Source organism: Alexandromys fortis, unplaced genomic scaffold (assembly GCF_014885135.2).
Source record: "Alexandromys fortis isolate MF-2015 unplaced genomic scaffold, M_Fortis_MF-2015_v1.1 scaffold_27, whole genome shotgun sequence".
Classification (NCBI taxonomy): Eukaryota; Metazoa; Chordata; class Mammalia; order Rodentia; family Cricetidae; genus Alexandromys; species Alexandromys fortis.
In genome coordinates, this window is record NW_026067952.1 from 3,101,302 (window position 1) to 3,128,312 (window position 27,011).

Genomic DNA, 27,011 nt, shown 5'->3' on the forward strand with positions numbered 1-27,011 from the left:
CTTATTATTCAGCCCCAAGGCTCCGCCCCCTCGCTGAGTTACCCAATCACACGCGGAGCTCCCAAACTGGCACCCATGCTCTCCAATCATAAGGTAGAGATAACTCCGCCCACCGTGGAATTGACAGGTACATCGACCAATCACAATCTGCATCTTCCTCCGCGAAGCCTTCGGGATTTCCGGCCACTGGGGCGACCTGCCGGAAGCGCTGTGCACCTATATAAGTTTCCGCGTCTCTGACAAAGCGCAGTGTCCCCCGCGCCCACGGTGAGGGGTCAGGATGTCAGCGCCAGAAGCCCCGGGGGATGCGCAAGGCGACGCCGACGGCGACGACCTTTCCGGAGACCTCCGTAGTGTGCTGGTCACCAGCGTGCTCAACCTGGAGTCCCTAGATGAGGATCTCTTCAGGTAGGCGGCGGCATCCGGAACCGGGCCCGCACTCCTGCTGCTGTATAGAGCGCCGCGGTCGCCGCCGCTCCCCCGTGACCCCCCACTTCTGGGTTTAAGAGGTTCTGTTCAGGCTGCAAGCTCTGCAGCAGTTAGGAGAAGGCGTGTTCTGACACCCGCCGTTGTACTGGGTTACCCTACAAGGCAGCTTAGCCTGGTAGAATCAACCTAGCGAGGGCAGTGAAAACCTGAGGGTACACAGCGGATCGGTTTTTAAAACCAATACACAACTCTAATAAACTCACTGCCTTTTTTCCTCCACCCCGTCCCTGCACCACTAACTGGGGTTTGGTAAGTCATTTTTTTGTCCTGGGATATGGTTTCTTTCTCCCCGATATCACTGAAGTTGGTGATCGCGACACGGGTTTGTAACTTTTTTTTTTTTTTTTTATTTTGTTTTGAGACAGGGTGTCACTATATGATCCTGGCTGTCCTGGAATTCACTACGTATACCAGGTTGGCTTGGAACCCACAGGGATCCACCCGCCTTTGCCTCCTGAGTGCTGGCAGGAGAGCACCAACCACCATGCCTGGCTGGTTAGTGACAGTTTTTGTTTTTGTTGTTGCTTTTTGTTTTGTTTTGTTTTGTTTTGTTTTTGAGACAGGGTCGCTCTATATAGCCCTCCCTGGCCATCGTGGAACTCTTGGTAGACCAGACTGGCCTTGAACTCACAGGCATCTGCAAAGAGTCCATAGAGCTAGGGTCAAAGGAATGCACCATTACCCCAGTTTAGTGGCAGTTTTGACCTCCACCACTCTGATTTTATCAGAAACTATCTTAACTTTGATCTCCCTTTCTTCCACCTAGGTAATTATAGCTCCCTAGGCCTGGAGTGGTTTTCAAAAATGTATTGTAATGGAAAATAATAACCTCAGGGCTGGATGGTAGGACTCAGCGCTGGGCAGGCCCTTTCACCTAGAAGGCCTGGCCAATTTGTTCATCTGTATTAAATTTCACAACCTCAGACCTTGGACAGTTTTTTTTTTTTTTTTAAAGACAGTTGATGGCATGACTCAGGACCCTTTTAGCTCTGAAGCCAGTTCAAACCTTGCCAGTTAAGGAGTGCCAGGGGCAAGCCTTCGTCCATACAGTCCAGTCCCAGCTCTGCTTTTGGGTTTCTTGTGTCCATTCAAGGCCTCAAGTATCTTCTGGCCTCTGCCTTTCCCTGGTGTGGGGAAGGGAAGAAACTGGACTTGAAACTGCCCAGGATTGGGATGGTTGAGTTGTGGGAACTCTGTACGACTGCTGTAAACTGAGGGAGCTAGCTTGTTATGCTCGACTGAAGTCCACAGAGGGCCTGGGTAGACATAAAAACTGAAGTTTTATGCAGAGATTATGAGAGCAGAGTCCGTGGCTTTTCTTGGGTTCTCAAGAAGGACCCAAGTAACCACAAGAGACCCTTCACTTGAGGCTTATGGAACCCAGAGCGCTCCTCAAGTCTTTTTCATTTTCCTCTTCCCACAGAGGAAGGCATTACTGGGTACCCACCTCCCAGCGGCTCTTTGGGGGTCAAATTGTGGGCCAAGCCCTGGTGGCTGCTGCCAAGTCTGTGAGTGAGGACGTCCACGTGCACTCCCTGCACTGCTACTTTGTTCGGGCAGGTAAACCCCGTACCCTGGCTCCTTGTCTGCAGCCATCCATGGTGGCCCAGCAGCCACTGCTCCCTGGTCTGGACAGTTAAACCCCGTACCCTGGCTCCTTGTCTGCAGCCATCCCTGGTGGCCAGCAGCCACTGCTCCCTGGCTTTGAAGACTAACTCAAGAGAAAGGGGAAGAAATGGGAGAATCAGAAGAAGCAGATGGAGAAGGGAAAGAGAAGATCCCATGAAAGGTCCCTAAGGGGCTGTGGATGTAGCTTAGTAGTAGAGCACTTGGCTAGCACATGAAAGGGACTGTGTTCCATCTCAAGTACCAAAAAACGCAGGAAGGGAGCCCATCATGTTGGCCCAGGTCTGTGGTCTCAACATTGGGGAAGCTGAGATGGGTCTGGAAGCAACCTAGATGCTTAGCACACTCCTCGAGATCCACTAAATACTTGTTCTCTTGTTCTTAATGTTTATGTGGTCTTGGTGGGCCTTTCCCTGTAGCTTTTTTTTTTTAAATATTTATTTATTATGTAAACAATATTCTGTCTGCCTATATGCCTGCAGTCCAGAAGAGGCACCAGACCTCATTACAGAAGGTTGTGAGCCACCATGTGGTTGCTGGGAATTGAACTCAGGACCTTCGGAAGAGCAGGCAATGCATTGAACCCTAGGTTTTTGTTTTTACTTGTCCGTTGAGATAGGGTCTCGTTCTGTGTAGTCCTGGCTGGCCCCAGCCTTCATGATACCAGGCCTGGCTCTCTTCTACATTCATTCTATTTGTTTGTTCATTTGTTTTGTTTTTTTGAGGCAGAGTCTCACTGTGTGCCTGGCTGGCCTGGGACTTAGAAATCTGCTTGCCTCGGCTTCTCGAGACCTGGAATTAAAGGCATGTACCACCATACTCAACCTTCTCTTATTGAAAAAAAAATAATGTATTTGCATATTTTTAAATGTATATGTATATGCATAAATGAATTTACATGCACCATGTTGCTTTCCTATTGTCTGAGGTGGCCAGAAGAGGACATTGGATGCCCTAAAATTGGCAGTTACAGGGGACTGTAAGCCACCACGTAGGTGGTAGGAACCAAACATGGGTCACCTGGAAGAGCAAAAAGTGTTCTAACTGATAAGCCATCTTACCATTCCCTTCTTCACTTTGTTATTGTCGTTGCTGTTTTGAGACAGGGTCTCACCTGGCTGGCCTGAAACTCGCCATTTATACCAGGCTGCCCCTTGAACTCGCAGAGATCTGCCTGCTTCTGGCTCTTTGAGTGTTTGGCACTAATGGCTCTCTTCTTCAGTCTTTATACTCTTCTAGGGTCAAGACTGCTAAATCTTCAGAGTGCTGTAAACTTTCGGGCTTGGAGCTATGCAGTGTGGGTAGGGAATTCAGTTTCAGCTTTATAATAATTACTAGGGGAATCTTGAATGAGATCGCCTTCTGCTGAGATCGGTCTCATTGGTGAAATAGAGGAGGGGTAGGACTAGAGATATTTCAGTAGGATCATTTAGACTCTTAAAGCTCTGGGCTCAGATACAGGGGAGTTCTCATTGCAAACTCTTGGTCCAGGCTGGTTATGTAGATCAGCAGGTTGCATGGCTGCTTGCAGAGTGGAGGCCCTATGGTCAATTCCCAGGAACACCAGGAAAAACAAAACAATGGAACGCTGCCAAAAAGCAGACACATGTCCTTCGTCCTTCTAGATGACTCAGCAGAGAAGGGCCCTTGTAACCCAAGTTCAATCCCTAGGACCCGAGGAAAGGTAGAAAAGAGCCAACACCACTTTCTCCCTCCACCCCTCTTCTGAAGAGGTAACCACTGCCTCCCCAGCTTCCCCTCTTCTCTCCTCCTATCTCTTCACTCCAGAATTCCCTTACCCATTAAATAAACTTTATACCCCTCCCCAAAAGAACCAACACCATTGAGTTGTTCTCTATCCCCAGCATGTTTACCGTGGCAAGCCACCCCTCATATAGTCACATATATACACAATAATAATCAATTTAAAAATACCCCCGCCCCCAATAAACAACACTTGCTTTATACTCTTTCCTTAGTATTAAGGATCACTGTGTTCCATATAGCCTAACCAGTCACCGGTAGCTCATGCCTTTAGTCCCAGCATTCGGGAGGCACAGGTAGGTAGATCTCTGTGAGTTCAGGCCAGCTTGGTCTACAGAGCGAGTTCCAGGACAGCCAAGGCTACACAGAAATCCTGTCTTAAAAAACAAACATAAAGAAAAAGAAAATATTGGGTGACTGGTGACCAAACCTGAAGACCTGAGTTAAATCCTCAAGACCCACATGGTAGAACAGAAGTGACTCTTGCAAGTTGTCCTCTGTGTCTCGGTTGGCAAAGCACTTACCTAGCATGAATAAGGGTGACCCTTTTCAGCCCAAACAGCAAGGGCTTGGTTAATTACTGACAGCTCTGTGTCCCTAACAAATCCCATAGACTGCCCCCTTCTGGTTGGTTCACCGGCAGCTTCCCCAGGCTCGCAGCCTCCAGTCAGGCACACCTAGCACGGTATACTTGTTTTCTACTGTAGAGATGTCACTCACTTGCTGTCTGGGTCTCTGCCAAAAGCCAGCGACAGCAACATATTGAGAAGTCTGTCATTTAAAAAAAAGAGAAAGAAAAAAAGATGGACATTCCAGCGCTTGAAAGGCAGAGGCAAGGGGTTGCCCTGAGTCCCAGACCAGCCTAGGCTATAGAAGGAAACCCTGTCTCAAAATGACAGCAGCAGAAACTGAGGATGAGAACAGAGGTGTCTGTTTATCAACTGTCATGATTTTGGGGCCCATGCATTTACTCGGGCACCTTGTCCCCTTATGTCTACTGCAGGGGACCCAAAGGTGCCAGTGCTGTACCATGTGGAGCGGACGCGAACAGGCGCAAGTTTCTCAGTGCGCTCCGTGAAGGCCGTGCAGCATGGCAAAGCCATCTTTATCTGCCAGGCTTCCTTCCAGCAGATGCAGCCCAGCCCCCTGCAGCACCAGTTTTCCATGCCCACTGTGCCTCCGCCAGAAGAGCTGCTGGGCCGTGAGGCCCTCATCGACCAGTATTTAAGGTGAGAATGAGGACTCCAGAGAGGAGGGTTTTTGTTGTTTTTGTTTTGTTTTTGAATTTTCAAACTTATTTATTCTTTAGTTTTTATGGTTCTAGGGATCAAACCTACGGGGTCTCATGTGTGCTAGGTAAGTCTGTTCTACCTCAAAGCTACACCTTAGACCTTAAAACATTTACTACTTTGACCTATACTAAAAATACCATTAGGTCGTGGGTATGATCTATATGCCTTCAGAGACAGGCAGATCTGTGAGAATTCAAAGCTACCTAGTCTACATAGGGAGTTCCCAGCCAGCCCATCAGCCCTATGTAGTGAGAGCCTGTCTTTAAAAAAAAAGAAAACAATACTTAGATGATTGTATTTTGATGCATTCTGATTTTTTTTTTCCTGAGACAGGGTTTCTCTGTAGCTTTGGAGCCTTTCCTGGAACTCACTGTGTAGACCAGGCTGACCTCAAACTCACAGAGATCCATCTGTCTCTGCCTCCCAAGTGCTGGGATTAAAGGCATGTGTTACCACTGCCCAGCGTGAATGTATATACTGTATTTTTATTATTATATTTCCCCTTGTTAACTGTCTTGTCCCTTTCTCTTCCCATACAGTCCCAGGGCAGTGGTTTTTTTTTTTTTTGGTTTTTCGAGACAGGGTTTCTCTGTGGCTTTGGAGCCTGTCCTGGAACTAGCTCTGTAGACCAGGCTGGTCTCGAACTCACAGAGATCCGCCTGCCTCTGCCTCCCGAGTGCTGGGATCAAAGGCGTGCGCCACCATCGCCCGGCCTTTGTTTTTGTTTTGTTTTTTTCTCTGTTTTTTCTTTTGCGACTGTTTTCCCTGTGTAACCCTGGCTGTCCTGGAACTCACTTTTTTTTTGGTAGCAGAGGATGGTGGAACTCACTTTGTAGACAAGGCTGGCCTCGAACTCAGAGATCTGCCTGCCTTTGCCTCCTAAGTGCTGGGACTACTCGGTAGTGTGCACCACCACCACCCAGGAGTGTGTTTTCAAACTCTGACTCCTACTCATAAGTGGTTCATGAGCCCCTAAGTGGGTGTTGACTATGTACTAAAAGTATAAACCAGATCCCAGCACTTGGGAGACAGAGACAGGTGGATCTCTGCGATTCCTGGGTTAGCTAGGGCTACATAGTGAGACCTTTTCTCCAAAAAATGAGGGTGGGCTGAGAAGATGGCTCAGCCATTAAGAGCATGTGCTACCTTTGCAGAGGGCCCAAGTGTGGTGCTGGGTGACTCATAGTCACCTCTAATTCCAGTTCCAAAGGCTTTGACATCCCCTTCTAGCTTTCATGGGCACCAAACACAACTGTGGCACACATAATATATGTAGATAAACACTGATACACATAAAGTTAATACAAACTATTTAAAAATTTTATATACATGGGGGGCTTGAGAGGGAATACTCTCTGATAGAGCATGTGCTAAGTGTACCCAAGGCTCTAAGTTCAACCCCAATGCTGAATGCACACATATGTATGTAGAAATATATATGCATGTAGGAATATACGTATTTTATATATAGTATATATAAGCAGAAGAGGAGATCCTGGAGTCCACTGTACAAGGAGGGTAAGAGCCCTCTGCAACTTCAATTTCAGTTGTGTTTCTTGTTTTTACTAGCGTATGTGCATGTGTGTGTTGGGTCATAATGTAAAAAGCAGAGCTTGCACGCAGCCAGCACAGACATGGGAAAGCTTTATTGTTATTAAAATATTGGCTTGGGGCAAGAGAGAGGGCTCAGCAGGTAAAGGTCCCTGCTGTACAAGTCTGAGGACCGAGTCCAATCCCTTGGACCCATAGAAAGGTGTAAGTAGAAACCCAATTCTACAAGGTTTTCCTCTGATCTTTGCTTACACACTGTAGAACTTGTACATACTGTCCCCTACCCATCCATAATAAATTAAATAAAATGTTTTTAAAATTGACCCTGGGTTCAATCCTCTGTACTTGAATCCAACAATAACCTATTTTTGCAACCACCGGGTAAATAAATATCCTCCAGTCCCCTGACTGACCCCCTCCTACCTCAGGCCTATCATGCAGTAGCTTTGGAGTTAATGTTTGGCAAGATGAGTGTTCTCCTCTGGGACCCTGCTGCAGAGTATGGTCTACTGGTCAGTTTCTTCACTTTGGTGTCTTTTAAGTATTTTGACTCTACCTTGGTAGCATATGTTTCTCATTGAGATCATAACAAAGTCTGGGGGGGCTGGAATATGGGGAAGAGCTCTGGACACAGACATGGACACATGGCTTCTGACCAGAACTGTAGCCTCTGTTAGTGCCTACCTGCCATGGGGTTCCCCATCCAGCAGCCTTCCAAGGCCCTAGATTCTTCATCTGAAGTTGGGAGCAGTCAAAGTAGGGAGTTGTGCGGAAGGGCCCTGTAGCTTGTGTTGGACACTGGGGCAGCAGGAGGGCATGTGGGATGGATGTGGGTTCAGGAGCCTGAATAGCCAGCATTCAAGTCTAGGCTCTGACCCTAATATTGGTATAAGTTTGGGCAAATGCTTGCCTACTCTGAGTCCACACCTTTGGTTATAAATGAGCTAATTATAACTTTCCCCTCCTAAGGCTTCTGTGAGGACTAAATGTGATAGAGGTATGAAGGCACTTAGCAGTGCTGTGTGAGTAGTTACACCACTAACAGATGAGCATAAAGCTGGGGCTTGGTGTGCACAGAAATGAAGATAATGTATTCTTGTTAAAGGAGCCTGAATTTAGGAGTGTACACCTCAATAAGGTAGCTACTAACCCTATAGGCTATATGAAATTAATGAAATAGAATGAACAATTCTTTTCTGTGTGTGGTGCTAGGGATCAAATCCCCAGGGCTTTGTGCATGCAAGGCAAGCTCTCTACCACAGAGCCGCACCCCATGCCACCCCCTTCATCAGGGTTGTTCTGTAGTTGCAGCAGTCACATTTCAAGTTCTGTCTCATGTGGTAGTGACTGCCAGGGTGGACAGTGCAGAAGACAGTCTACCTGATGGGGTGGGAAGGGCAGAGCCTGCTGAGAGCACTGTGGGCCCATGGAAATGGTGTCACCCCAGCACACAGGGCTCCTAACCGCTTAGGATAGAGAATGCAGATAACATAGGGAGACTTTTCCTGCATGTTCACAGTAATGAGTGGTTAGATGTATGAACTGTGGGTCCAGACTGCCTGACATCAGATCCTTCATTCTCCTGTGCTCATGCCTCTTCTCATTTGGAACGATGACCACACTTGTCATGTGAAGTCCCGGCAAGGAATGGGTTGGTGCCTGGGTTTTTTTTTTTTTTTAAAGATTTATTTATTTGTTATGTATACAACTTTCTGCCTCCATTAATACCCATACGCCAGAGGAGGGTGCTAGATCTCATTACAAATGGTTTGGAGCCACCATGTGGTTGCTGGAAATTGAACTCAGGACCTCTGGAAGAGCAGACAGTGCTCTTAACCACTGAGCCATCTCTCCAGCCCCCTGGGGTTTTTTTTTTTTTGTTTGTTTTGTTTTTTTGTTTTGTTTTGGTTTTTGAGACAGGGTTTCTCTGTGGTTTTGGAGCCTGTCCTGGAACTAACTCTTGTAGACCAGGCTGGTCTCAAACTCACAGAGATCCCCGCCTGCCTCTGCCTCCCAAGTGCTGGGATTAAAGGTGTGTGCCACCACCTCCCGGCTGGTGCCTAGGTCTGCGTATGTTCGTTGCAAGACAGGTTGCATCACTCTTCTGTTTCAGATGGGAAACAGGCTGAGAGATGACTGACTTGCATGTCATGGCATGGCTGAAGTGACAAGGAAGGGAATCAAACACTATATTGCTTTGCCAGCTCCATGAGGAAGCTTTGCAGGACAGACTTATGGACAGACGTGGGGACCAGAAGAGGCAGCACAGAGACACTCCCTCTCCTTGGGTCTCCTTGTCCCTGTCTTTACTTTCAGGGACCCTAACCTCCACAAGAAATACCAGGTGGGGCTGAACCGAATCGCTGCCCAGGAGGTACCTATTGAGATCAAGATGGTGAACCCACCCAGCCGGCTGAGCCAGCTGCCGACACTGGAGCCCAAACAGATGTTCTGGGTGCGAGCCCGGGGCTATATTGGTAAGAGGACCCATGAATTGGAGGGAAACACTCCGGGGGTCTAGGCCTTGCCACTCATTTGCCATCTGTTGCTTGAGTATCCCATTCTCTCTTTGGGCCCGTTTCAAAATCTGAGTTTTGCAGAATTTGGCTCAGTTTCTCACCAGAACCCTTACCCTTTAACATGAGAATAATGAGGTGACTGTAATCCCATTGTTGGACCTTTCTGGGGGAAGCAAGATTTCTTGCTGAGGTTCTTATATAGGTCAGTGGCTGACCATAGACGTCTTTGTGCAAACTGGAAGATACCTGTTTCAGGACCACAGAGTGGCTGGAATGAGAGGCTTGGGATTTGCATTTGTCTTACCTCTGTTCTCCTTCTTCCCCACCGCCTTTATCCTTACACACACACCCTGACCCTGGGCCAGGTGCCCTTGCACAATGATGAATTTGTGTGTGGTAGTCTTTTTCTCCCCATCTCCCTGCAGACCCTGCGCTGGAAAGCCAGGAGCCCAGGGCTGATGGGGTTGGGACCTGTTGCAGGGGAGGGCGACATCAAGATGCACTGCTGTGTGGCTGCTTACATCTCTGACTACGCCTTCCTGGGTACAGCATTGCTGCCCCACCAGTTCAAGTATAAAGTGAACTTCATGGTCTCACTGGACCACTCAATGTGGTTCCACGCCCCATTTCGAGCTGACCACTGGATGCTCTATGAGTGCGAGAGCCCCTGGGCTGGTGAGTGTGGTCCTGTGGGTCAGTGTCTCTGGGGTGGTAGGGAGCCTGCTTTATTTATAGATGTTGCTGCCTTTTCTTACTTTTTGGGGATGCTGTACAGGGTCCTTGCATTGCTGCCCCTCTAAGTTATTCATGTTGTCTTCAGAGATATTCTACATGCCAGGAATGATTGAGTTTATCTCAGAGACCCAGCGCAGGTACCCAAACCACTTTAGATTCCGTGTATGAACCTGAAAAGTCCTTTCTTCTTTCTGAAGCTTTTTCTTTTCTTTCTTTCTGTTTTGACAGGGAGGGGCAAGGTTTCACTATGGAGCTCTGACTTGCCTAAAACTTACTGAGATCCACATCTCTGCTCCCCAGCCCTGTCTTATGTAACCCCTGCTTGTCTTGAACTCTTTATAGAGTGGAGTCTGGCCTGGAACGCCTGATTCTCCTGCCTTCTACCTCCCAAGTGCAGGAACCACCATGCCCTGCTGCTTTTTTTTTTTTTTTTTTATCTAAATAAATAGGGTTATATTAGTACTGTCTACACCTAGTAAACCACCATGCTGCCACTTGAGGGAGCTTTTTTCTAAACAGATTGCATTCTACCCCAGCTGTCCCGGAACTTGCTCTGTAGACCAGGCTGGGTCTTGAACTCACAGAGATCCACACGCTTCTGCCCCCCAAGTGCTGGGATTAGAAGCATATGCCACCATGCCCAGCTGTAAACTGTGTTTTAAGGAGCTCCCTGAGTGATTCCGTGAGTTGGCAGGATGGAGCAGGGCACTCAGTGGTCTCTAAAGATGCTCCTGTAGGGAACCGAGAGAAACCCAGACTCATTGATATCTCATGTTAGAGCCCTGGCTCTTTTATGATGAAGTACACGTCAAAGGAAGAAAAGCTTTGCTTTATAAAACGGACAAAACTTAAATAACCCCCATCAGTCAGGAAAGGGTTACTCAAATGCCACCAGCATCACAGAACAGGGTCCACAACCTTGAAGTTAGGACACTCGGTCAGCTTTGGCCTGACCCTCGGGGCCAAGCCTGAGCCTCTGAGCACTTTAGTGTCCCTGTCTGTAAGACAGTACAAGAAATGAAGCCCCGCGTTCTCTGGCTACAGTTAGATCTGCATGGGCCCTGCTGTATGTAAAGAGAAAGCTCGAGTTAGCTTCCTGAAGGTAACTAACTCAGGCCAGAACCTCTAGATGAAAAGGGGAGAGGGGCCATACCTCATGGTCTCGGGTCTTCTCTGAACTACCCCCTCCCTTGGTGGTGGATGACCAGCTGGGAGGACTTGCTTATCATAAAAGGAAAGAATGGGATTTCTGATCAGTGGCCAGAGAAGCGGCAGTCTGCTTGGCCAAGCCTGTGGAGACTGTTGTCTCTGGGATCTTTAGAGGAACTGAGCAGTTATGTGAAAGTGCTTTGGGGCCGTCAAGTGGTTGTAACAGCTCACAAAGGGGCATTTGGAGTAGTTACGTTCCAGTGTGCCCTTAGGTGGGGCCGTTCTCACCCTTCTCCTTGCACACAGGTGGCTCTCGAGGGCTAGTGCACGGCCGGCTGTGGCGTCGGGATGGGGTCCTTGCTGTGACCTGTGCCCAAGAGGGTGTGATCCGACTGAAGCCTCAAGTGTCTGCCAGTAAGCTGTAGTCAAAGATAACTGGCTTGGCCTGGGGTTAAAAGAACTCTCTACCACCATTCCTGAGGCAGGAGTCACAGTTGAGAGCTGGGCTTCCCGCCTCTCACATTCAATAAAGAGATTGCTAACACTGAAGCAGCTGACCTTTAATTTCCCTCCTCCTGTCTCTAAACTTCAGGACTCCAGCCCTTCAGCCAAGCTGTTTTACTGGTGTAGAGGCCAAGGAAAAGGAAACAGGAAACACTGATCCTGACCTTGCCTACAGCCTCCGGCTGTGGTAGGCTGAAGAGCCCACCCCAAAACTTCCTCCTTGTAGCATCCTAGGGTAACCCCAACCAAAGCCTGTTTGGAGTCCAGCCCCACAAATCCAAGTTCCTCTCAGTCTGCTGCAGACTTTCTCGGGAACTACTTTAGGGGCTCCCAGAACTCCTCAGCCCCCGGCTGCTCAGTGTCCTCTATTGCCCTCAGTCCCTTGACCTGGAGCAGCCCCTCACCCAGAAGCGGCGGCAAGACAAATGAAAGTTAGTCCAGCACCTCTTTGATAAGCAGCTCCTTGAGGCTGGGTGGTGGGACGGGGGTAAGGCCCGCCTCCTGTAGGGACTGAAGTTGGGCTTCTGTCTGCCGTTTGTCTAGGCCCAGGCGCCAGGAGAGTCGGACATGGGCCTCTAGAAAGGGTGCCAGGAAAGGATGGGGTCTCTTGTCCCCCAGCAGCTGCAGGGCCTTCTCGCTACATGCTCGTGCTTCCCCAGGATCCTCCAGCTCCTGATGGCACACAGCCAACCCAGCCAGAGTCAACAGGGGGCGGTCTGGGCCAGAAGGGGTGCCCAGCTGGGTCTGCAGCTGCCAGGCGTTGGCCCACAGTGCCAGAGCCTCGCGGTAAAGGCCAGTACAGGTGAGGCTCTGCGCTCGCCGCAGCTCGGGCAGCACGAAGAAGTCGTGCAGGTCTGGGGCTTGGCGGAGCTCGGGCACTGCCTGCAGGTGACCCAAAAACTGTTCAAAGGCCCGGCTACGGCGGGCAATGGTTTCTGCAGTAAAGTTCCGGCGCAGACGTTTACGGGGGAAGGAGATGGCAGCCATGGGGCCCCGGAATTGCCGCTGCAGGTTTCTGTGCAGCCGTTCAAAGTCCGAGTAACGGCGGGAGATCTGGGCTGGCTGGCGATCTGGTGGTCCTGGGCCAATCACGGCGAGGGTGTAGAGCTGTAGGGAGGGTGGACATCAGGGCTAATATAAACCATCTGGGGGTCCTTTCCCTCCCTTCCACTCTTGGCTTTGCTTTTCCACCTCAGCCCCCCACCTCCTCCCCGGGATTGTCTTGGAGGGAAGAAGCTGCAGAGCAGTGGCCAGGAACCCACTCCCATCTTACCTGAGGCTCCTCTGAAATGACCCAAGGCCCAAGGCAGCACAGGGGAAAGAAAGACAGAAATGAACTTCAGCATCCGGAGCTTGCTGCTTCTGGGAAAGTTCTCCCTGCCCCTAGGGAGTTAGTTCTTGGGAAAGCCTTAGGGAAACCCAGGAGTGAGCTGAAACCCAGAGCCATTTTGGGGGCCTCTGAGCCAATCTGAGAGCCAGCTTGGAGCTGTGTGCTGCTCTGGATACATAGCTGTCCCCACATTACTGACCAACCTCTTTCAAACCAGACCAAAGGACAAGTCTTCAGACAGCCACAGTGGCAAAATTAGGAGTTCACTGGTCCAGGACTCGGGCAACCCAAAGTCCAGCCTCTTCTGGTGACCTCAGCAAAGCCGGTGACTGCTCTAGGGAAAAGTTCCTAGGACAGGGCCATTGTTTGCTCAGGTCTGGGATGTCCTAGTTTTGGTGCTCAAGGTCTTTAGGTGGCAGACACTGGAGAACACTGCCGGAGACACTACCATTCTGCTTTCTCTTTGCTTCCTTTCTTTTTTGGCCCTCAAGACCACCCTGAGGCACTTGGTGAGACTATTATGTTTATAATGTTTTACAAACATTAAAAAGAAGACTGAGACTATAACTCAGGGGTAAAGCACTTGCCTAAGCATGTACAAGGCCCTAGTTTCAGTATACACACACGCACACCACCACCACCACCACCACCACCACCACCACCACCAAAAGTTAAGCATAAAGTGATATAAGTATTCATTTTTAATTGTATCCGATGTGAAGGGCATGGGTGGGTGGCATGGGTGGGTGTGTTATGTTTGTGCACATGTGCCACAGTAATATATGGAGGTCAGAGCAACTTTGGGGGGTCGTTCTCCTTCCACTATGGGTTCTGGGGATCAAACTCAGGTTGTCAGACAAATACCATTTCCCTGGCCTACTAGCAACATTTTTTTTTTCCCAAGACAGGGTTTCTTTGTGTAGCTTTGGAGCCTGTCCTGGAACTCACTCTGCAGACCAGGCTGGCTTCGAACTCACAGATCTGCCTGCCTGTGCCTCCCAAGTGCTGGGATTAAAGGTGTGCACCACCAACACCCAGCTCTAGGTTGATTTTTCAAATCTTAGTATTTTTATTCTTTGAAAATTTCATATATGTATACAACATATTTTTATCATATTTACTCCCCTCTATTTTTATTTTGAATTTTCTGCCAAAGACTATTTTATATCCTTTATTTCACCTGATACTTATAATGACCCCCCCCCAAGATAGGTAACAGTGGTTATAGTTGTTGGTGCTTGGTGGCCCCTCGATGGCAGAGTACTTCCTAACACGCATGAGGCCATGGGTTCCATCTGCACCTCCCCACCCCTCTAACGGTGTGACTGTTGGTCTGTGGTCTGCCCTGAGTGCTTACCCCGCATCTCATGATAGACCAAGTACTTCTCCATTTAGGTGCCCCTTAACCATCATTAACAGCACTGCAAGGAGGAGAGGGAGCGGAGGGCACAAAGACTGGTCCCGAGAACTGATTCTAAAATCCGTGCTCTTGACCTCCCAGAGAAGAAATATGGAGACAAGGGTGCCCACTGTACAGAGGTGGCTTCATTTTCTAGACACAGGTCAGGACGGAAGATGACCCTTGCTCTTCCTTAAACCTTTCCACCTAGGTCCCCAGATTCAACCCCCGCCCCATTCTTTTCTGAGAGAGCTGCTCTCTGTTTACTGATCCTTGGTGTCTCACTCCTGGGCATGACCCCTTGCTTACCCCAGAGCTCTGGGACATTTGTGACTTAAGATTGGACCATAGGGGGCTAGGAGTGTGTAGCTCAGTGGTACAGCATCTGCTTAGCACGCAGAAGGACTTGATCCTTAACAAGATATAAAACCTGCATCATCTATCCATCCCTGCACAAAGTGGAACAGTCACCCCATGGGTGTGGTCCTTGTTACTAACAGCAACAGAGAGGGGTGGAGAGACCCAAATATGGGACAGGGCTCCATGACCCCAGAGCTCTGGGCCCCCTGTCTTGCTGAGTCAGAGGTGGGGGAGGGTGTGCAGAGGAGGGAAGTGACAAGCCTGGGGGTGGGGGGTGAAGGAATCGGGGTGACCACTGCCAGGATGGGACCAGCTAACTCAGATAGGTTAGACCTAGAGGCAGCAGGCCTGGACAGTCTCTCCACTTCACAGCCAGGAAAACAGGGACTCTAGGCCCAGCTCCACACTGTTCCTTAGTCCTGATGGTGTTGGAGGTGGGATGGGGCTGGAGAACCGATTGGACAGGAGGCTGCAGCAGGCCCTGGATGCCTGACATTTCCCATCCAAAGTTAAATACGAATACAAGCCGAGTTTCCCTCGTCCAAAGTGCTTGGGACCAGAGCTATTTCAGATTTGAAACACTTGCATATATACAATAAGATGTCTTAGAAATGAGACCCAAATCTAATATAAAATCTATAAAGTACATGAAAAATTATTGTTTTGAGACAGGGTCTCATGTATTGCAGAAGACTGTCCTGGAGCTTACGTAGTTGATCTTGAACTCCTGGTCCCCAGCCCCCTTCCAAGCACCAGGACCACAGGTGTGTGCCACCACACAGTTTATGTAGTGGTGGGCAAGCATTCTATCCACTGAGAATTACATGCTGGCTCCTAAAACTCATTTCCTGTACTTTATAAACATAGCCTAAAAGTAGTCTGGGATTTTTTTTTAAATATTTATTTATTTACTTGTTATGTATACAATATTCTGTCTGTGTATGTCTGCAGGCCAGAAGAAGGCACCGGACCTCATTACAGATGGTTGTGAGCCACCATGTGGTTGCTGGGAATTGAACTCAGGACCTTTGGAAGAGCAGGCAATGCTCTTAACCACTGAGCCATCTCTCCAGCCCCAAGGGATTTTTGTTTTTTGAGGCAGGATTTTATGTAGCCCAATCTGGTCTTGCTATATATCCAGACTGGCCTGGAGCTCTACTTCCCAACTGTGCCAGCTCTGAAGGTAGTTTTATATGACTGGGGACGGGAGCAGGGGATAAAGCTCAGTTCTTGAGCATGGTAGGCAAGTGCCGTATCAGTGAGCCACATTCCCCCTTGGTGTTTGGCCGTGTGTGTGTGTGTGTGTGTGTGTGTGTGTGTGTGTGTGTGAGAGAGAGAGAGAGAGAGAGAGAGAGAGAGAGAGAGAGAGAGAGAAAGAGAGGTGGGGGGAGGCAGTGTCTAGGTGTGTTGTCTTACCTGGCTTGGCATTCACTCTCTAGCCCAGGTTAGCTTTGAACTTGTGACACTCTTACTGCCTCAGCCTTTCAAGTCCCTATGCAATATATTTTTTTTTTTTTCGAGACAGGGTTTCTCTGTGGTTTGGAGCCTGTCCTGGAACTAGCTCTTGTAGACCAGGCTGGTCTCGAATTCACAGAGATCCACCTGCCTCTGCCTCCCGAGTGCTGGGATTAAAGGCGTGCGCCACCATCGCCTGGCATTATGCAATATTTTTAAATGGGCCTACATTTCAAGCACACATCACATGAAGTTAGATGTGGAATTTTCCACTTGTGGCATCATGTTGACACACAAATGCTTAGGATTTTCAAGCATTTCAGATTAGGGAATCGGAAACTACATAGCTACCAGTTTAGTATTTCACAATGCCAGACATGCCAAGGGTTCTTTGTGCCTGGTCTCATTTACCCCCTGCTATAATCCTGCACACTGTCCTACTGCTCAAACGAGGAAACTGGGGGCCATCAGGGGTCCAGAACCCACCCACGGTGAAGCCACTGATAAAATATATGGCCTGGGAATCGAGGCTGATCTGTATCAGAAGCCATTTCCTTAATCCTGACCCCTGCAACTGGGTCTCAAGTGTGTGTCTTGCTGCAGTTGACAAAAGTCCATGGGGTACAGGACAGCACACACCAGCTGTGACAGGAGGCAGCTTCTTAAAGGTCACTTTCTCAGTGACAGCTACCTGAGGACTTGCTCAAGCTACATCCATTCCCTTGTCCTGCCTCAGTTCCGTAAAATAAGGACAGCCATTTATAACTGCATAGCCAAAACCTCACCGAAAGCGGTGGTGCCCCCTACTCTCTCAATCAGACTTGCAGACTGCACTGCCTAAGGGTCCCTGGAACCTCACTCACCACGTACTTGGAGGGAGGGTCCTTGACAACATTGGCGCTGGTCACCTCAAAGAGCAGCCGCTGTGGAACTAGGGTGTTCCGAGACTTCTTCCAGAAATCCTGCAGCTGCCGAGCCAGGAGTTGACTGCCCCGTTGTCCATCAGGTGGGGGACTCCGTTCTGCACAAGCACAAGACCAGTCGTGTTAAGGGGCTAGCGCAAGGGTTAATGTAAACAAATGCCATGACCTCATTCACGCCAGCGAGGTGGCCTTTATTCCAGCGCCTGGCTTACAGTAGATGCTAAATATCTCCACCCAAAGCAGCTAGTACACCATGCATTTGTTTCCTTGGTCCTGTGCATTTAATATCCACAAAACCCCTGAGATGGGTGGTTCCCACGGTTGTGACTCAAGGTCACACAGCCAAACAGTATTTGCAAACGCTTAAGGTGTCAAGAGTTTCAGGAAGAGAACTCAGAGCCCCCGGGATGTTCTCGGAACACGGCCAGCGGGGAGGCCTAACCGAGCCCCGAGGTTCCTGCCTCCGTCCTCCCGCACTCGCCTGCGTCTTCTCCCGATGTCCCGTCTCCGGAGGGCGGCGAGTCGGGGCTCGCCTCGTCGTCCTCGTCTTCGTCGTCCGGGTCGTCCTCGGCACTGGTGAAGCTGAGGGTGCCGCTGAGGCGGGAGGAAAGGCCCTCGGCGTCGTCGTCCTCCAGCTCGGAGCTTTCAGGGAACTGCTCGGCCTCGGGGCCTGCCGCCGCCTCCCCGGGGCCATCGCTAGCCAGGGCGTGTCGCAGCCGGTGCAGGAGCCGCGAGGCCATGGCACCCAGGGGGGAGCGCGCCAAGCTGGGTCCAGGGCCGGAGAGGGGCCCGGGGGCGTGTCAATGGGCGGGGCATCAGAGGCCACGCCCACCGTCGGCGACAGCCTGGGACGTGCAGGAGGCCGGCCTCTCCCGGGCGCCTCCCCGCAGGCCGGGACGCGCCTCCACCCACAGCGTCCCGAGTCCGTTCAGGGCGGGTTCCCGGGATCCAGTAGGGCGGCCCGAGGCTTTAAGGGGTGAGCGGCGCCGGCTGCTTACAGCGCCACCTAGCCGCTCCCTGCCGCCGCCCGGCCCGGCCCATCCCGGCCCCACCCGCCCCCGGAACTCGGAATCCCGGGCCGCTGCCTTCGGGAGGGACGCGAGCAGTGGCCTGGCTAGCCCAGGCCTCCGCACGAAACTGTCCACGTTCGGGTTGGCCGTGCACCCTCTTGGACTTGTCCCACCCCTCCTGGACTCCTGGGGCAGCCCCAAGCTTTTCCCCTAATTTCCATACAGTGCTGTGTAACTTTACAATGTAATTTCTTGACATTTGGGAACTTAGCTCTCCCTTGAGATTAGCCTGAAATCCGGCCTCGCCCAGCCTCGGTTTTCTCTTAAGGAACAAGAATTCTAATACTAATAACTAAAATTTCAACTCTTGCAAGAACCTTAGTCCTTGCCTGGTGAGAGTGTTCCTAGGCCTTCCCAGTTTCGTTTGAGCTTCAGCTATGGGCAGTCAAACAGGAAAACAGATCCAGAGAGTCAAAGGTCGCTTTTTGCAGGCCCCATTTTGCCAGAGATTTCTAGTGTGGAGCTTTTCCCGCGTGCGCAGGGTGGGTCTGGTGATTTATATAGCTCTCCGAGAACTGCAGTTTTATCTTTTACTGCCGAGTAACAGTAGCCAAGAAAATGATTGCTGCTTCCTGACCCAAGGCCTAGCAGGGCAGATTTGAAATTGGCAGCTAGACAATAGAACAAAGACCAGGCGTGGTGGTGTTGGTGGCACACATCTTTAATCCCAGCACCAAGGAAGCAGAGGTAGGAAGATCTCTGTGAGTTCAAGGCCAACCTGGTCTACACAGCCAGTTCCAGGCCTGCCAAAGCTACATAGAACCTGTCTCAAAACAAGGTGTCTCAGATAGTATCTCCTACCCCCTTTCAGGGCACAGGAGAGGGATGGGGGAGATACTTTTGAATGGAAAACCTGGCCTTCGTTGAACAGAAAGATATCAGTTTTTAGGACTCATGGTGTCCAGTTGTAGGTGTTTCACACACTGTCACATGTGGGTCTCAGAGGAGGCAGCTATTGGACAGTAATGGTTCACATTCAGTATGAAGGCTGAGGCTGGAGAAGTGGCTAAGTGCTTGAGAATGTGTACTGTTTTCACTGAGGACCAGAATTCAGTTTCCAGCGCCAACAACTGGGACCTTATAACCTCGTAACTGCATGGGATTCAGTGCCCCCTTCTGGCCTCCAAGGGTATCTGCACACATGTGCACAAAAACCAAACACAGACACACATGTATGTATAGTTAAATAAATCTTAGAAAGAAAAAAAAAAAACAGGTAGCACGCCTTTAATCCCAGCACTCGGGAGGCAGAGGCAGGTGGATCTCTGTGAGTTCGAGACCAGCCTAGTCTACAGAGCTAGTTCCAGGACAGGCTCCAAAGCCACCAGAAAAACCCTGTCTTGAAAAACTAAAAAAAGAAAAAAGAAAAAGAAAAAAAAAAGATATGGTGGTTGTTAGAAATTTTCCTAATGCGAGCTCTCTGCCAATGCAAAAATCCCAATCAAGCCAAATCACAACAAGCCAAATTAAAAAATATCCAGGTTTAATGGGGTTCCTGCTGCTCTCGGGTGGCCCCAGGGGGAAGCTGCAAACACAACCACCAGGGGAGAGGAAAGAGACCATGAGGGAACTTTCTGGGGAAGCAGTTTAAATAAACTGGGGGAGTGGTCAAGATTTGGGCGGGCTGTCTTGACCCTCCTTCCAGGGAGGGGTCAAGGCTCCGTGGGCACAGGGACGGGGTCTCCAAAGATGGAGGCCAGAGGCCAGGACTTTTAATCCCAGCACTTGGGAGAGAGACAGGTGGTCTCTGTGAGTGCAAGGCCAGCCTGGTCTACAGAGGGAGTGGGCCAGCCAGGGTGACATTTGGGACTTCAGCTTGCTGGCGACTTCAAGCTCTAATTACTTTGCACTTGCTCACAGGCAGCCTGCGAGGACAAAAAGGCTCTCCACTCATTTTCCTCCTGCTGGCTGGCTATTAACTTTTCTGCAGTGTATACCACACAGGTCAGGATGCACAGCCAGAGTTCAGCCGGGCATGATCGTGCACACCTGTTATTCCAGCACCTGAGAAGCTGAGGCAGGGGGATCCTGCGTTCAAGGCCTAACTCAAAACAACAGCAGCAGCAGCAACTAAACCAACAGAAAGAAATGAAGGGAAAAGAAAAAGCGTGTTCATGACGTCATGGAAAGAAATCTGGTCTGTGCAGTCAGGCAGGAAAGCCAGCATTGCCTGCAAGTGTGGCGCTTGGAAGGCTGAGGCAGAAGAATGGAAAGTTAGAGGGCAACCTGAACCATGTAGTGAGACTCTATTAAAAAAAAAAAGATTCCCCCACCACCCAAATAAGTGGCAACCCAAGTTCAATTCCAGGGATCCACAGGTGAAGGGAGAGAACCCACCCTCGATTTCTGCCCTTTGACTACCACATGTGCAGTGTGGTGTTTGAGTGTGTGTGCGTATGCACAAATAAAATACAAAAGTTTTAAAAAGTGGTCCATTGCTGGGCGGTGGTGGCACACGCCTTTAATCCCAGCACTTGAGAGGCAGAGGCAGAGGCAGATGGAGCTCTGTGAGTTTGAGGCCAGCCTCGTCTGCAAAGAAAGTTCTAAGATAGCTAGGACTGTTACACAGAGAAACCCTTTGTTGAACCTCTCCCTTTGTCCCCCCAAAAAGTGGTCCATCACTTCCATGATAGATTTCTCATGTAAATGCTGCCAAAGTTGGGAGTGCTCTGTCTGGTTTTGTGTGTACATGTGCGTGTGTGTGTGTGTGTGTGTGTGCGTGTGCGCTTGTGTGTTTGTAGTCAGATGTTGCCTGGAGCTCACCCATATGGCCAGGCTGGTGGCTAATGAGCATCAGGGATCTCCTAGTTTTCATTCGGGCCCCATCACCCCTTCCATTGCTGGGCTTATGGTCTCAAATGGCTAATGATAATCTAAACTCAAGTCCTGGTGCTTGTGTGGCAAGGACTTCACAGACAGAGCCATCTCCCATCACCTTTTTCTCTTTTTTTCTGAGATGCCTCCAAGGCTGGTGCTAAATTCCTTATTCCCCATCTTCCAACCTCTACCTCTCCAAATTACAACTACCATACTGTTTTTTTTTGTTTGTTTGTTTTTATTATGATTGTCTCAGTGAAGCCTCACGTGTGACATTGTTTAAGTGTGGGGCCAGAGGCTTGGAAGCTGTTTCTCTCCTTGAGCCACAGAGCAGGAGTGTAGGGTAGAGGGAATACAGGAGGAAGTGATCTGAAAGCTGAGAGAGATCTCAGGGAGCTTCTAGCATATGCGATCGTCGAGGGTGGTGTGTGGGGCAGTTCTGAAGCCTGGCCAGAGAGGAGCATTAGCAAGATGAGAAGAGAGGGTGAATGAGAATAGGGGCAGCTAACATCTTGCTTGGCTGCACTTGGGACCTTGGTTCTTATTGTTTCACCAAATAAACACAGGAATGAGTTGGTGATGGGTGGTTGCTAAGGGTTGCCTTCCTCCTGTTGCAGACAAGTGATCTCAGTGTCCATTGTCCAAGTTGGACTCCCCTGAGTACCATGCCTTGATCCTCTGCCTGGCAGGGGGAGGCCTTATTTAGCCTGGCCTGGCTCCTCTGAGCTTTCTTTGGAATGTCTATATATAGGGAAGAGTGTAGCCCAGTTGCCACTGTCTATCTGCCTTCCTTGGTGTCTGGTCCACCATCCCCTGGCCCCAGACTTAGTTGTCCCCATGTTCTTTCTGTTGATTTAGCAACTGTCCATGAGCCTTGCTTACTTCACCGCTCAGCTAGGACCCTATGGATTCTTAGGGTGTGTTCCTTTTGGACCCTTCTACGCCCCATTTTTCACTCTACAGAGGATCAGCTGAACTGTAGCTTTCACGTTTTCATAAGTGCATGTGTATTTATGACTATTTCATGTATGTACATTCCAAACCCCAGGGATTTCACAGTAGAAATACAAATGGAATAACTTCATTGGAAAATGAGCTTTTTGCGCATGGAACTAAGCCTCCAGTGCTGGGGAAGTTCACTGGGGACAGTGCTTGTCTGTTACGCACAAAGCTTTGCATTCAACTCTCAACATCAAGTAAAACCAGGCATGATGGCATGTGTGTAAAATCCCAGCATTTGGGGGGTGGAGGCAGGAGGATGGGGAGTTCAAGGTCATCCTCAACTTCGTAGTGGATTTGAAGCTAGTCTGAGCTACTGAGGCCCTATCCCCAAAAAATAATAATTAAAGAAAGAAGGATTTAAAAAAATGAAGCCTCAGCCTCTGACCCTCTAAGGCCCAGCAAACAGTGGACTCTAGAACCTAGCTTTGTAGAGGCAGGGAAGTTCTAGATACTTGATGTCTAGAACAGAGTCACTTGCTGTCTCTTCTGTCTCTTTGCTGTTTAGAGAACCACCTATCTTCCTCACCAAAAGCTGGGTTCTAAATGCCCTACCCCTGGATAGACATAACTTAAGAGAAGACTCCTTTTTCTTTTCTACTGCTCATTTCTCTTCCTAACAAAGCCCCATGTTCACTGTACACATTTTTTTTTCAACTCGTTGCGCTGTACACATTTTTTTGTTTGTTTGTTTTTCAATACAGGGTTTCTCTGTGTAGCCTTAGCTGTCCTGGAACTCTCTCTGTAGACCAGACTGGCCTTGAACTCAGAGATCTGCCTGCCTGCCTCTGCCTCCCAAGTGCTGGGGTTAAAGGTGTGTGCCACCACCGACCGGCTCCTCTGAGCGCGTCTTCTGCGTGGGTCCCTGAGGCCTGCTTGTCCTAACTTTTCCCCAGTAAAGTTAAATGATAAGAATTGCCAAGGCTGGGGCTCAGTGGTCAAGAGCCCCAGAGGACCTTGGTTCAATTCCTAGCACTCACGTAGTGGCTCCCAGTTGTGGGATCCGATGCCTTCTTCTGATCTCCTTGGGCACCAGGCATGCACACAGTGCACAAACATATGCTGACAAAACACCCATATGCATTAAAAAAATAAGTTTGAAAAGCTCACCAAGGATGGGGATGTAGCTCAGCTGGTAGAGCGCTTTGGAACGTGCACAAGGCCCCGGCTTGGATTCCCAGCACGGCTTATGCTGTGTATAAGTATATCATAGATAGATCAGGCATGCCTACAGTCTCAGAGGTTTTGGAGACTAAGACAAGAGGACTGCTTGAGCCCAGGAGTTCGAGGCCAGCTCAGCTGACAGTGGAGACTCAGTTGCAAAATCATTTAAAGGACTTAAGCAGGGTTTAGTGGTAAATGCCTGTAGATCCCAGCACTCTGGAGGTGGAGGCCGGAGGATTGCCTGGAACCTCAAGGTTGTCTTCAGCTACCTAAGGAGGTCAAGGCCATCCTGGGACGGCGAGACCTGGCCTCTTAAGGGGTAAAAGAATTCCTCTGTAGGCCTGTGTGATTTACAAAGCACTCTAGCCAAATGGAGGTAATAATAGTTATCACCTCACAGGATGAACACCAGATGAGATCACGGAGCCGAGGCGTTCCACACAGTGTGGAGACATTGTGGGAGTTTAGTAAGTGGTGTTCTAGGTATCCTTCCCCCCTTGGGCCATGGTACAAGCTCGGCGACTCGTTCATCTGGGCTCACATTTGCCACTTCTATCTTGGAGGGAGGTGTACTTTGAGGGGCCTCACCATGCGCCCACAGTCATATGGCTCAGAGGCATGACTGCATCTTGAATTTGGGACTTCAAGCCTGGGTTCTTCCCATTCCACTCCCACGACGCTGTCTCTATTCTGAACATCCTCTTCCATCTCGGAGCAAATGTACCAGGGTTAGGGAGCTCCCTAAGACAGTGAGCAGGGCAGGCCCTTCTCCTAAGAATCCAGGAGGATGTGGTGCCAAGGCTGCCACCTGCTCAGAAGCTTCAATTTCCCTGCAAAGGCCCTTGGCTAAATTAGGTAATGGGCTAGGACTCTGGGAGGGGTGGGGCTTGCTGACCCCTGGATCTGATTGGTCAGGGTATCCAGTTCTGGGGAGCAGGGAGGAGGGAAGAGAGGATGCCCCTACAAATCCTAGGGGGTAGAGAGATCTGGGGCACTTTTGGGTGGTGGAGTGCAAAGGAGACAACCCACAGCTGAGGAGCCCCTGTAACCAGCAACCATGGTAAGGACACGAGGGGACATCGCTGCTGATGGGCCTCTTTCAGTCCCAGAACTGGGTGTTCTGTGGGCAGCAGCGTGGTCATCTGAAGGTGGAAGATGAGGGTTGCTGGAACCCAAGTCCTGTTGGGACATCCTGGGAAGGTTGTTCCAGGAATTCATCCTCAAGGCTGTGACGTCCCGGCCACCTTCTGAGGCGTGAGATGGTGATATTCCGCAGCCAGGGTTGTGTGGAAAGGGTCTCAGCTTGTCTGCTTCATGGGAGAGAGAGGAACCCTGAGGGCAGGCAAAAGTCACCCAGAAAGGCAGAGGCTGGAAGTTGGCTTCCTAGGCCCAGCTAAGCCTGTGGCAACCAGAGAAGAAAGGGTTCTTTGGGCCATCAATGGGAGGTCTGTGGGCCTATGGTCAGCTCAGGTGCAGGCCTCTAAGAACCCTGAGGGTGATGGGAAGTAGGAGTAGGACCCGAGTTACAGACCCTGACCATCCACAGACAGGGCCTAGTCTGGGACTGCCATCCTCTTCTCCTTCCCACTTCACTTGAAGGAGTAATTGGACTCCAGAGACCAGCTGCCCATGCCCAACTAAAAATAGCCTATCCTCCTGGGTCAGGCCAAGGGGTGGAGGAGGGCAGGAGGATCTGGGCCAGCTGGCTGAAGAGCGCCTTGGTATTAATCACCCCTTCCTCACCACCAAGTCACCAAAGCCTTGACCTAGCTGCCCTGGCTTGACTATGGCCTAGAAAAATCCACAGAGACCTTATTTTCAGGGTCACGTGTGATTTTTATGCATGTGGAAACCCAGTACTCAGAAGGCAGAGGCAGGAGAATGGAGAACTTGAGGCCGGGTTGGTTCCAGGCCAACCTGGGCTGCATTGCAAGACTATCTCAAAACCAAAATCCTGAAACAGAACCAAATTTCCTTATTTCCATAGCAAGGCACGGCCACCCCATCACATGTGCCTGAGGGGTCTACCCATAGTGCCTGAGGGGTCTACTCCAAGGATTGTGTGTGAAACTTCGCCTCTAAGGCAAAGCTGCCCATGTCTTCTTGTGGGCTCAGCCTCTGAGCACTCGACAAGTGTCCTGTGACTCTGCACTCCGTTGTTTAGTTCAGGACAAGTATTTATGGCCACTTGTCAAGTACCAAGCAGCATTAGGAGACAGGGGAAACTAGAAAATCTCTGGTGCTACCATATCCCAAACCCTCTCCTTCCCCCAATTTTTTATTGTTCTGGCAAGGCGGCCCAGGAAGTGTGACTTGCTGAGATGGGGGATTTCCTGGCTTGGCTCTTTTCTAGGGCTCCAGAGGATAAATGAGAAAACTATGGGCATCGTCTGTGTCCCCTCTCCTCAGCACTGGCAGTGGGCACTGAGGGCTACCTGAGCGGGGCAGTAGGTTTGGAGTAGTTCTGGAGGGCCCAGGGCACTTCCTAACAAGCGGGGCTGAGGAGGATGAAACTGAGGTGAGACTCTGCCCTTCTGTGCTCTTGATTCTCTCTTTGTTTTCTCCAGACGGACCAACAGGCCGAGGCCAGGTCCTACCTCAGCGAGGAGATGATCGCTGGTGAGTGAGAATGTGCCACTGGGGGAGAGGAGAATAGGTGGGAGGCTGACAATCCAAGGCCTCACTCATCCCTCTCCGCTTCTCCCCCTGGTAGAGTTCAAGGCTGCCTTTGACATGTTTGATGCTGATGGTGGTGGGGACATCAGCGTTAAAGAGCTGGGCACCGTGATGAGGATGCTAGGGCAGACACCCACCAAAGAGGAACTGGATGCCATCATTGAGGAGGTGGATGAGGATGGTGAGCTGGGCCCTCCAGGGCAGGGCGCGGTGGGGAGAGGCTCAGGGCGTGCTGGGCTAAGTGTGCGGCCCGCTCCCCGCAGGCAGCGGTACCATCGACTTTGAGGAGTTCTTGGTCATGATGGTGCGCCAGATGAAAGAGGACGCGAAAGGGAAGAGCGAAGAAGAGCTGGCAGAGTGTTTCCGCATCTTTGACAGGTGCGTGTGGGGTCTGGGATCACGGACTTGGGAGCAGATGGAGAGCCTGCTGGCCTGAAGAGATGGGGCAGGCTGGCCAGGGTCAGGGTGTGAGCTGAGACGTCAGGCATGGCTCCAGCAATTCACCGGTTCCCTGTGTCCTGCTCTGTCCATCCCTCCCCCCTCCCCCCCAAAAAAAAAGGAACGCAGACGGCTACATTGATGCTGAGGAGCTGGCTGAGATTTTCCGGGCTTCTGGGGAGCACGTGACAGATGAGGAGATCGAATCCCTGATGAAGGACGGAGATAAGAACAATGATGGCCGCATTGACTTCGACGGTGAGGGCCAGCGGGAGCTCTTAGCTTTGTAGGTGGGGCTGGGCGTAGCCTGATTAAGTTCCCTCCCACTGTCTTGAGGCCCCGAACGGTGCTCCGGCCGCTTAGAGCAACTAGGCGCCCCTCTGCGAGTGGAGAGCCCAGGCCAGGTCGCTGCCCCCGGAGAGGTACCCCTGAGCTCTTCCCTCTTTTTCTCCGCAGAGTTTCTGAAGATGATGGAGGGCGTTCAGTAACGAGCCGGCCTTCGCTTCCACCCAGATCGCAGGTCCCCTGGGTGTAGACAACTCCACCCTTGCCTTCCCCGCCCCACCAGGGAAGGGCCGCTCCTCCGGACTTTGTGACTGGAAGGAATAAAAGCTGACGTTGCAAAGCTGGCCTGACTGACGGGGGAAATGATTGAGGGTAAGGGATCATAGGGGTTGCCCTATGCCCAGAGCGTTCCCGGGATCGGCGGTATATGAAAAGGAACTGGGTCACGCGAGCCCGAGGCACGGGC

General features: G+C 50.4%; 3 protein-coding genes across 5 annotated transcripts; 2 read left to right on the forward strand and 1 right to left on the reverse strand.

Moving 5' to 3' along the window:
• Positions 1–196: 196 nt before the first annotated feature.
• Acot8 (acyl-CoA thioesterase 8) lies at positions 197–11,674 on the forward strand. 2 transcript variants are annotated; one of them, XM_050150834.1, is made up of 6 exons: positions 197–408; positions 1,913–2,049; positions 4,883–5,108; positions 9,039–9,199; positions 9,722–9,916; positions 11,432–11,674. In XM_050150834.1, the coding sequence occupies exons 1-6, from the start codon at positions 281–283 to the stop codon at positions 11,548–11,550; spliced, it is 966 nt and encodes a 321-aa protein (XP_050006791.1). In that variant the 5' UTR covers positions 197–280; the 3' UTR covers positions 11,551–11,674. The 2 variants fall into 2 exon arrangements, with proteins under 2 accessions (XP_050006791.1, XP_050006792.1); XM_050150835.1 differs by lacking the exon at positions 1,913–2,049 and having other exon boundaries at positions 251–408.
• Snx21 (sorting nexin family member 21) lies at positions 10,746–17,920 on the reverse strand. 2 transcript variants are annotated; one of them, XM_050150832.1, is made up of 3 exons: positions 17,578–17,920; positions 17,037–17,194; positions 10,746–12,736 (listed from the first exon to the last, which is right to left on the reverse strand). In XM_050150832.1, the coding sequence occupies exons 1-3, from the start codon at positions 17,834–17,836 to the stop codon at positions 12,062–12,064; spliced, it is 1,092 nt and encodes a 363-aa protein (XP_050006789.1). In that variant the 5' UTR covers positions 17,837–17,920; the 3' UTR covers positions 10,746–12,061. The 2 variants fall into 2 exon arrangements, with proteins under 2 accessions (XP_050006789.1, XP_050006790.1); XM_050150833.1 differs by having other exon boundaries at positions 12,572–12,736; positions 17,044–17,194; positions 17,578–17,888.
• A 6,232-nt stretch (positions 17,921–24,152) lies between these two features.
• Positions 24,153–26,845, forward strand: Tnnc2 (troponin C2, fast skeletal type). Its single transcript, XM_050151191.1, has 6 exons — positions 24,153–24,206; positions 25,714–25,765; positions 25,860–26,003; positions 26,086–26,200; positions 26,382–26,518; positions 26,717–26,845. Exons 1-6 carry the CDS (start codon positions 24,204–24,206, stop codon positions 26,746–26,748), a joined length of 483 nt encoding a protein of 160 aa, XP_050007148.1. The 5' UTR covers positions 24,153–24,203; the 3' UTR covers positions 26,749–26,845.
• The last annotated feature ends 166 nt before the right edge of the window (positions 26,846–27,011 follow it).